This window comes from Gobius niger (genome assembly GCF_951799975.1).
Source record: "Gobius niger genome assembly, chromosome: 6".
NCBI classification, from domain to species: domain Eukaryota; kingdom Metazoa; phylum Chordata; class Actinopteri; order Gobiiformes; family Gobiidae; genus Gobius; species Gobius niger.
The window spans coordinates 40382746-40393227 of NC_136857.1; the positions used below are offsets into that span (position 1 = coordinate 40382746).

The window sequence follows — 10482 nt, forward strand, 5'->3', positions numbered from 1 at the left end:
TTATGGTTAGTGTGTGGTCCTCTCCCTGTGGTTAGGGTTAGTGTGTGGTCCTCTCCCTGTGGTTAGGGTTAGTGTGTGGTCCTCTCTGTGTGGTTATGGTTAGTGTGTGGTCCTCTCCCTGTGGTTATGGTTAGAGTGTGGTCCTCTCTCTGTGGTTAAGGTTAGTGTGTGGTCCTCTCTGTGTGGTTATGGTTAGTGTGTGGTCCTCTCTGTGTGGTTATGGTTAGTGTGTGGTCCTCTCCCTGTGGTTATGGTTAGTGTGTGGTCCTCTCCCTGTGGTTATGGTTAGTGTGTGGTCCTCTCCCTGTGGTTAAGGTTAGTGTGTGGTCCTCTCTGTGTGGTTATGGTTAGTGTGTGGTCCTCTCCCTGTGGTTATGGTTAGTGTGTGGTCCTCTCCCTGTGGTTATGGTTAGTGTGTGGTCCTCTCCCTGTGGTTAAGGTTAGTGTGTGGTCCTCTCCCTGTGGTTATGGTTAGTGTGTGGTCCTCTCCCTGTGGTTAAGGTTAGTGTGTGGTCCTCTCTGTGTGGTTATGGTTAGTGTGTGGTCCTCTCCCTGTGGTTATGGTTAGTGTGTGGTCCTCTCCCTGTGGTTATGGTTAGTGTGTGGTCCTCTCCCTGTGGTTATGGTTAGTGTGTGGTCCTCTCCCTGTGGTTAAGGTTAGTGTGTGGTCCTCTCTGTGTGGTTATGGTTAGTGTGTGGTCCTCTCTGTGTGGTTAGGGTTAGTGTGTGGTCCTCTCCCTGTGGTTATGGTTAGTGTGTGGTCCTCTCTGTGTGGTTAGGGTTAGTGTGTGGTCCTCTCCCTGTGGTTAAGGTTAGTGTGTGGTCCTCTCTGTGTGGTTATGGTTAGTGTGTGGTCCTCTCTGTGTGGTTAGGGTTAGTGTGTGGTCCTCTCCCTGTGGTTAGGGTTAGTGTGTGGTCCTCTCCCTGTGGTTATGGTTAGTGTGTGGTCCTCTCTGTGGTTAGGGTTAGTGTGTGGTCCTCTCCCTGTGGTTATGGTTAGTGTGTGGTCCTCTCTGTGTGGTTAGGGTTAGTGTGTGGTCCTCTCTGTGGTTATGGTTAGAGTGTGGTCCTCTCTGTGGTTATGGTTAGTGTGTGGTCCTCTCTCTGTGGTTATGGTTAGTGTGTGGTCCTCTCCCTGTGGTTAGGGTTAGTGTGTGGTCCTCTCCCTGTGGTTATGGTTAGTGTGTGGTCCTCTCCCTGTGGTTATGGTTAGTGTGTGGTCCTCTCCCTGTGGTTATGGTTAGTGTGTGGTCCTCTTCCTGTGGTTATGGTTAGTGTGTGGTCCTCTCCCTGTGGTTATGGTTAGGGTGTGGTCCTCTCCCTGTGGTTAGGGTTAGTGTGTGGTCCTCTCCCTGTGGTTAGGGTTAGTGTGTGGTCCTCTCTCTGTGGTTAGGGTTAGTGTGTGGTCCTCTCCCTGTGGTTAGGGTTAGTGTGTGGTCCTCTCCCTGTGGTTATGGTTAGTGTGTGGTCCTCTCTGTGTGGTTATGGTTAGTGTGTGGTCCTCTCTGTGTGGTTAGGGTTAGTGTGTGGTCCTCTCTGTGTGGTTATGGTTAATGTGTGGTCCTCTCTGTGTGGTTATGGTTAGTGTGTGGTCCTCTCTCTGTGGTTATGGTTAGTGTGTGGTCCTCTCTGTGTGGTTATGGTGAGTGTGTGGTCCTCTCTCTGTGGTTATGGTTAGTGTGTGGTCCTCTCCCTGTGGTTATGGTGAGTGTGTGGTCCTCTCTGTGTGGTTATGGTTAGTGTGTGGTCCTCTCCCTGTGGTTAGGGTTAGTGTGTGGTCCTCTCTCTGTGGTTATGGTTAGGGTGTGGTCCTCTCCCTGTGGTTAGGGTTAGTGTGTGGTCCTCTCTGTGTGGTTATGGTTAGTGTGTGGTCCTCTTCCTGTGGTTAGGGTTAGTGTGTGGTCCTCTCCCTGTGGTTAGGGTTAGTGTGTGGTCCTCTCTGTGTGGTTAGGGTTAGTGTGTGGTCCTCTCCCTGTGGTTATGGTTAGTGTGTGGTCCTCTCCCTGTGGTTAAGGTTAGTGTGTGGTCCTCTCCCTGTGGTTATGGTTAGTGTGTGGTCCTCTCTGTGTGGTTATGGTTAGTGTGTGGTCCTCTCTGTGTGGTTATGGTTAGTGTGTGGTCCTCTCTGTGTGGTTATGGTTAGTGTGTGGTCCTCTCCCTGTGGTTATGGTTAGTGTGTGGTCCTCTCTGTGTGGTTAGGGTGAGTGTGTGGTCCTCTCTGTGTGGTTATGGTTAGTGTGTGGTCCTCTCTGTGTGGTTATGGTTAGTGTGTGGTCCTCTCTGTGTGGTTAGGGTTAGTGTGTGGTCCTCTCCCTGTGGTTAGGGTTAGTGTGTGGTCCTCTCCCTGTGGGGATGGTTAGTGTGTGGTCCTCTCTGTGTGGTTATGGTTAGTGTGTGGTCCTCTCCCTGTGGTTAGGGTTAGTGTGTGGTCCTCTCCCTGTGGTCAATGTTAGTGTGTGGTCCTCTCCCTGTGGTTAGGGTTAGTGTGTGGTCCTCTCTGTGTGGTTATGGTTAGTGTGTGGTCCTCTCCCTGTGGTTAGGGTTAGTGTGTGGTCCTCTCCCTGTGGTTAGGGTTAGTGTGTGGTCCTCTCCCTGTGGTTATGGTTAGTGTGTGGTCCTCTCTGTGTGGTTATGGTTAGTGTGTGGTCCTCTCCCTGTGGTTATGGTTAGTGTGTGGTCCTCTCCCTGTGGTTAGGGTTAGTGTGTGGTCCTCTGTGTGGTTATGGTTAGTGTGTGGTCCTCTCCCTGTGGTTAGGGTTAGTGTGTGGTCCTCTCCCTGTGGTTATGGTTAGTGTGTGGTCCTCTCCCTGTGGTTAGGGTTAGTGTGTGGTCCTCTCCCTGTGGTTATGGTTAGTGTGTGGTCCTCTCTGTGTGGTTATGGTTAGTGTGTGGTCCTCTCTGTGTGGTTATGGTTAGTGTGTGGTCCTCTCTGTGTGGTTATGGTTAGTGTGTGGTCCTCTCTGTGTGGTTATGGTTAGTGTGTGGTCCTCTCTGTGTGGTTATGGTTAGTGTGTGGTCCTCTCTGTGTGGTTATGGTTAGTGTGTGGTCCTCTCTGTGTGGTTATGGTTAGTGTGTGGTCCTCTCTGTGTGGTTATGGTTAGTGTGTGGTCCTCTCTGTGTGGTTATGGTTAGTGTGTGGTCCTCTCTGTGTGGTTATGGTTAGTGTGTGGTCCTCTCCCTGTGGTTATGGTTAGTGTGTGGTCCTCTCCCTGTGGTTATGGTTAGTGTGTGGTCCTCTCCCTGTGGTTATGGTTAGTGTGTGGTCCTCTCTGTGTGGTTATGGTTAGTATGTGGTCCTCTCTGTGTGGTTATGGTTAGTATGTGGTCCTCTCTGTGTGGTTATGGTTAGTATGTGGTCCTCTCTGTGTGGTTATGGTTAGTGTGTGGTCCTCTCTGTGTGGTTATGGTTAGTGTGTGGTACTCTCCCTGTGGTTAGGGTGAGTGTGTGGTCCTCTCTGTGTGGTTATGGTTAGTGTGTGGTACTCTCCCTGTGGTTAGGGTGAGTGTGTGGTCCTCTCCCTGTGGGTAGGGTTAGTGTGTGGTCCTCTCTGTGTGGTTATGGTTAGTATGTGGTCCTCTCTGTGTGGTTAGGGTTAGTGTGTGGTCCTCTCTGTGTGGTTAGGGTGAGTGTGTGGTCCTCTCTGTGTGGTTAGGGTTAGTGTGTGGTCCTCTCCCTGTGGTTATGGTTAGTTTGTGGTCCTCTCCCTGTGGTTAGGGTTAGTGTGTGGTCCTCTCTGTGTGGTTATGGTTAGTATGTGGTCCTCTCTGTGTGGTTATGGTTAGTGTGTGGTCCTCTCTGTGTGGTTATGGTTAGTGTGTGGTCCTCTCTGTGTGGTTATGGTTAGTATGTGGTCCTCTCTGTGTGGTTAGGGTTAGTGTGTGGTCCTCTCTGTGTGGTTATGGTTAGTGTGTGGTCCTCTCTCTGTGGTTATGGTTAGTGTGTGGTCCTCTCTGTGTGGTTAGGGTTAGTGTGTGGTCCTTTCTGTGTGGTTATGGTTAGTGTGTGGTCCTCTCTGTGGTTATGGTTAGTGTGTGGTCCTCTCTGTGTGGTTAGGGTTAGTGTGTGGTCCTCTCCCTGTGGTTATGGTTAGTGTATGGTCCTCTCCCTGTGGTTAGGGTTAGTGTGTGGTCCTCTCCCTGTGGTTATGGTTAGTGTGTGGTCCTCTCTGTGTGGTTATGGTTAGTGTGTGGTCCTCTCCCTGTGGTTAGGGTTAGTGTGTGGTCCTCTCTGTGTGGTTAGGGTGAGTGTGTGGTCCTCTCTGTGTGGTTAGGGTTAGTGTGTGGTCCTCTCTGTGTGGTTATGGTTAGTGTGTGGTCCTCTCTGTGGTTATGGTTAGTGTGTGGTCCTCTCTGTGTGGTTATGGTTAGTGTGTGGTCCTCTCTGTGTGGTTAGGGTTAGTGTGTGGTCCTCTCTGTGTGGTTATGGTTAGTGTGTGGTCCTCTCTGTGTGGTTAGGGTTAGTGTGTGGTCCTCTCCCTGTGGTTATGGTTAGTGTGTGGTCCTCTCCCTGTGGTTATGGTTAGTGTGTGGTCCTCTCTGTGTGGTTATGGTGAGTGTGTGGTCCTCTCTGTGTGGTTATGGTTAGTGTGTGGTCCTCTCCCTGTGGTTAGGGTTAGTGTGTGGTCCTCTCTGTGTGGTTATGGTTAGTGTGTGGTCCTCTCTGTGTGGTTATGGTTAGTGTGTGGTCCTCTCCCTGTGGTTATGGCTAGTGTGTGGTCCTCTCTGTGTGGTTATGGTTAGTGTGTGGTCCTCTCCCTGTGGTTATGGCTAGTGTGTGGTCCTCTCTGTGTGGTTATGGTTAGTGTGTGGTCCTCTCCCTGTGGTTATGGTTAGTGTGTGGTCCTCTCCCTGTGGTTATGGCTAGTGTGTGGTCCTCTCTGTGTGGTTATGGTTAGTGTGTGGTCCTCTCTGTGTGGTTATGGTTAGTGTGTGGTCCTCTCCCTGTGGTTATGGCTAGTGTGTGGTCCTCTCTGTGTGGTTAGGGTTAGTGTGTGGTCCTCTCCCTGTGGTTATGGTGAGTGTGTGGTCCTCTCCCTGTGGTTAAGGTTAGTGTGTGGTCCTCTCCCTGTGGTTAGGGTGAGTGTGTGGTCCTCTCCCTGTGGTTATGGTTAGTGTGTGGTCCTCTCCCTGTGGTTAAGGTTAGTGTGTGGTCCTCTCCCTGTGGTTAGGGTGAGTGTGTGGTCCTCTCCCTGTGGTTATGGTTAGTGTGTTGTCCTCTCCCTGTGGTTAGGGTGAGTGTGTGGTCCTCTCCCTGTGGTTAAGGTTAGTGTGTGGTCCTCTCCCTGTGGTTAGGGTGAGTGTGTGCTCCTCTCCCTGTGGTTATGGTTAGTGTGTGGTCCTCTCCCTGTGGTTATGGTTAGTGTGTGGTCCTCTCCCTGTGGTTAGGGTGAGTGTGTGGTCCTCTCCCTGTGGTTATGGTTAGTGTGTGGTCCTCTCCCTGTGGATAGGGTGAGTGTGTGGTCCTCTCCCTGTGGTTATGGTTAGTGTGTGGTCCTCTCTGTGTGGTTAGGGTTAGAGTGTGGTCCTCTCCCTGTGGTTATGGTTAGTGTGTGGTCCTCTCTGTGTGGTTATAGTTAGTGTGTGGTCCTCTCTGTGTGGTTATGGTTAGTGTGTGGTCCTCTCTGTGTGGTTATAGTTAGTGTGTGGTCCTCTCCCTGTGGTTATGGTTAGTGTGTGGTCCTCTCTCTGTGGTTAGGGTTAGTGTGTGGTCCTCTCCCTGTGGTTAGGGTTAGTGTGTGGTCCTCTCTGTGTGGTTAGGGTAAGTGTGTGGTCCTCTCCCTGTGGTTAGGGTTAGTGTGTGGTCCTCTCCCTGTGGTTAGGGTTAGTGTGTGGTCCTCTCCCTGTGGTTAGGGTTAGTGTGTGGTCCTCTCTGTGTGGTTAGGGTAAGTGTGTGGTCCTCTCTGTGTGGTTATGGTTAGTGTGTGGTCCTCTCTGTGTGGTTATGGTTAGTGTGTGGTCCTCTCCCTGTGGTTATGGTTAGTGTGTGGTCCTCTCTGTGTGGTTAGGGTTAGTGTGTGGTCCTCTCTGTGTGGTTAGGGTTAGTGTGTGGTCCTCTCTGTGTGGTTAGGGTGAGTGTGTGGTCCTCTCTGTGTGGTTAGGGTTAGTGTGTGGTCCTCTCTGTGTGGTTAGGGTTAGTGTGTGGTCCTCTCTGTGTGGTTATGGTTAGTGTGTGGTCCTCTCTGTGTGGTTAGGGTGAGTGTGTGGTCCTCTCTGTGTGGTTAGGGTTAGTGTGTGGTCCTCTCCCTGTGGTTAGGGTTAGTGTGTGGTCCTCTCCCTGTGGTTATGGTTAGTGTGTGGTCCTCTCCCTGTGGTTAGTTAGTGTGTGGTCCTCTCCCTGTGGTTAGGGTTAGTGTGTGGTCCTCTCTGTGTGGTTAGGGTTAGTGTGTGGTCCTCTCTGTGTGGTTAGGGTTAGTGTGTGGTCCTCTCCCTGTGGTTAGGGTTAGTGTGTGGTCCTCTCTGTGTGGTTATGGTTAGTGTGTGGTCCTCTCCCTGTGGTTATGGTTAGTGTGTGGTCCTCTCCTTGTGGTTAGGGTTAGTGTGTGGTCCTCTCCCTGTGGTTAGGGTAAGTGTGTGGTCCTCTCTGTGTGGTTATGGTTAGTGTGTGGTCCTCTCTGTGTGGTTATGGTTAGTGTGTGGTCCTCTCTGTGTGGTCCTCTCCCTGTGGTTATGGTTAGTGTGTGGTCCTCTCCCTGTGGTTATGGTTAGTGTGTGGTCCTCTCCCTGTGGTTATGGTTAGTGTGTGGTCCTCTCCCTGTGGTTATGGTTAGTGTGTGGTCCTCTCTGTGTGGTCCTCTCCCTGTGGTTAGGGTTAGTGTGTGGTCCTCTCTGTGTGGTTAGGGTTAGTGTGTGGTCCTCTCTGTGGTACTCACATCTCTGGGGACCCCAGGAGCCAGCTGCGGTCCCGGGCCCTCAGTCCGCTCACGGTGGCTCCGCGTTCCGGGTCTTCACTCAGACTGCGCTTCGACAGCGGAGGCGCTCGCTTCTCCTCGGCCAGAGAGAGGCGCTCCATACTCGAGTACACCTGAGGAGACAAGTACTCGAGTAAAACTACTGTACTCGAGTAAAACTACTGTACTCGAGTACACCTGATGAGACAAGTACTCGAGTAAAACTACTGTACTCGAGTAAAACTACTGTACTCGAGTGCACCTGAGGAGACAAGTACTCGAGTAAAACTACTGTACTCGAGTACACCTGATGAGACAAGTACTCGAGTAAAACTACTGTACTCGAGTACACCTGATGAGACAAGTACTCGAGTAAAACTACTGTACTCGAGTAAAACTGCTGTACTCGAGTACACCTGAGGAGACAAGTACTCGAGTAAAACTACTGTACTCGAATACAACTGAGGAGACAAATACTCGAGTAAAACTATTGTACTCGAGTACACCTGAGGAGACAAGTACTCGAGTAAAACTACTGTACTCGAGTATACCTGAGGAGACAAGTACTCGAGTAAAACTACTGTACTCGAGTACACCTGAGGAGACAAGTACTCGAGTAAAACTGCTGTACTCGAGTACACCTGAGGAGACAAGTACTCGAGTAAAACTACTGTACTCGAGTAAAACTACTGTACTCGAGTACACCTGAGGAGACAAGTACTCGAGTAAAACTACTGTACTCGAGTACACCTGAGGAGACAAGTACTCGAGTAAAACTACTGTACTCGAGTATACCTGAGGAGACAAGTACTCGAGTAAAACTACTGTACTCGAGTACACCTGAGGAGACAAGTACTCGAGTAAAACTACTGTACTCGAGTAAAACTACTGTACTCGAGTATACCTGAGGAGACAAAACTCGAGTAAAACTGCTGTACTCGAGTACACCTGAGGAGACAAGTACTCGAGTAAAACTACTGTACTCGAGTACACCTGAGGAGACAAGTACTCGAAAAAAACTACTGTACTCGAGTACACCTGAGGAGACAAGTACTCGAGTAAAACTACTGTACTTGAGTAAAACTACTGTACTCGAGTACACCTGAGGAGACAAGTGCTCGAGTAAAACTACTGTACTCGAGTAAAACTACTGTACTCGAGTACACCTGAGGAGACAATTACTCGAGTAAAACTACTTTACTCGAGTACACCTGAGGAGACGAGTACTCGAGTAAAACTACTGTACTCGAGTGCACCTGAGGAGACAAGTACTCGAGTAAAACTACTGTACTCGAGTAAAACTACTGTACTCGAGTAAAACTACTGTCCATCCATCCATCCATTTTCTTCCGCTTTATCCGGGGCCGGGTCGCGGGGGCAGCAGTCTCAGCAGAGATGCCCAAACTTCCCGATCCACACACACCTCCTCCAGCTGTTCTGGGGGGACCCCGAGGCGACACCAGGCCAGCTCGGAGACATAGTCCCACCACCGTGTCCTGGGTCCACGAGGCCTTGTCCCACTAGGACATGCCTGGAACACCTCCCGCGGGAGGCGACCAGGAGGCATCCGGAACAGATGCCCGAGCCACCTCAGCTGCTCCTTTCGACGTGAAGGAGCAGCGACTCTACTCCGAGCTCCTCCCGGGTAACTGAGCTCCTCACCCGATCTCGGAGGGTGCGCCCAGCCACCCTGCGAAGGAAACTCATTTCGGCCGCTTGTATTCACGATCTTGTCCTTTCGGTCATGACCCAAATCTCATGACCATAGGTGAGGGTGGGAACGTAGATCGATCGGTAAATCGAGAGCTTTGCCCCGACTCAGCTCCCTCTTCACCACGACAGACCGATACAGCGACCGCATCACTGCTGACGCCGCACCGATCCGTCTGTCCATCTCACGCTCCATCCGTCCCTCACTCGTGAACAAGACCCCGAGATACTTGAACTCCTCCACTTGAGGCAAGGACTCCCCACCGACCCGAAGAGGGGAAGCCACCTTTTTCCGGTGGAGAACCATGGTCTCGGATTTGGAGGTGCTGATCCTCATCCCGGCCGCTACACACTCGGCTGCAAACCGCCCCAGTGCGTGCTGGAGGTCCTGGTTCGTTGAAGCCATCAGAACAACATCGTCCGCAAACAGCAGAGATGAGACTCCGAGGCTCCCAAACCGGACACCCTCCGGCCCCTCCGGCCCCTCCAGCCCCTGGCTGCGCCTAGAAATTCTGTCCATAAAAGCAATGAACAGAACCGGTGACAAAGGGCAGCCCTGGCGGAGACCAACACGCACCGGGAACAGGTCTGACTTACTGCCGGCAATGAACCAAGCTCCTGCTGCGGTCATACAGGGAACGGACAGCCCTTAGCAGAGGGCCCCGGACCCCATACTCCCGGAGCACCCCCCACAGGGCACCATGAGGGCCCCGGACCCCATACTCCCGGAGCACCCCCCACAGGGCACCACGAGGGACGCGGTCGAACGCTTTCTCCAGATCCACAAAACACATGTGGACTGGTTGGGCGAACTCCCACGAACCCTCGAGTACCCGATGAAGGGTATAGAGTTGGTCCAGTGTGCCACGACCAGGACGAAAACCGCATTGTTCCTCCTGGATCCGAGGTTCAACTATCGGCCGGATCCTCCTCTCCAGCACCCTGGAGTAGACCTTACCGGGGAGGCTAAGGAGGGTGATTCCTCTGTAATTAGAACACACCCTCCGATCCCCCTTCTTAAAGAGAGGGACCACCACCCCGGTCTGCCAATCCAGGGGCACTGTCCCCGACCGCCACGCGATGTTGCAGAGACGTGTCAGCCAAGACAGTCCTACAACATCCAGAGACTTAAGGTACTCAGGGCGAATCTCATCCACCCCCGGAGCCACCAAGGAGCTTTCTCACCACCTTGGTGACTTCAGCCCCGGTGATGGGCGAGCCCACCCCCGAGTCCTCAGCCTCTGCTTCCTCATTGGAAGACGTGACGACAGGATTGAGGAGGTCCTCGAAGTACTCCTTCCACCGCCCGACGACATCCCCAGTCGAGGTCAGCAGCCCCCCACCCGCACTGTACACAGTGTTGGTGAAGCACTGCTTCCCCCTCCTGAGGCGCCGGATGGTTTGCCAGAATCTCTTCGAGGCCGACCGATAGTCTTCCTCCATGGCCTCCCCGAACTCCTCCCAGACCCGAGTTTTTGCCTCTGCGACCGCACGAGCTGCAGCACGCTTGGCCTGCCGGTACCTCTCAGCTGCCTCAGGAGTCCCACAAGCCAACAAGGCCAGGTAGGACTCCTTCTTCAGCTTGACGGCATCCCTTACTTCCGGGCGCCACCACCGGGTTCGGGGATTGCCGCCGCGACAGGCACCAGAGACCTTACGGCCACAACTACGAGCAGCCGCATCGACAATGGAGGAGGAGAACAGAGTTCTTCGGGTCGGGGACAGGTCTCTCACCGTTGTCTCGGCCTACGGGCCCAACATCGGTGCAGAGTACCCGGCCTTCTTGGAGTCCCTGGGAGGGGTACTAGATGGTGCTCCGACTGGGGACTCCATTGTTCTGCTGGGGGACTTCAACGCCCACGTGGGTAACGACAGTGAGACCTG

General features: G+C 52.5%; 1 protein-coding gene across 1 annotated transcript in view; it reads right to left on the reverse strand.

Moving 5' to 3' along the window:
* Positions 1 to 10482, reverse strand: part of mast2 (microtubule associated serine/threonine kinase 2) — a gene marked incomplete at its 3' end in the record, with an annotated part of 78805 nt that overhangs the window by 15278 nt on the left and 53045 nt on the right. Inside the window, exon 21 of the mRNA XM_079559066.1 lies at positions 6871 to 7022. Coding sequence (XP_079415192.1) covers positions 6871 to 7022 — 152 coding nt within the window. The remainder of the gene's footprint in view (positions 1 to 6870; positions 7023 to 10482) is intronic.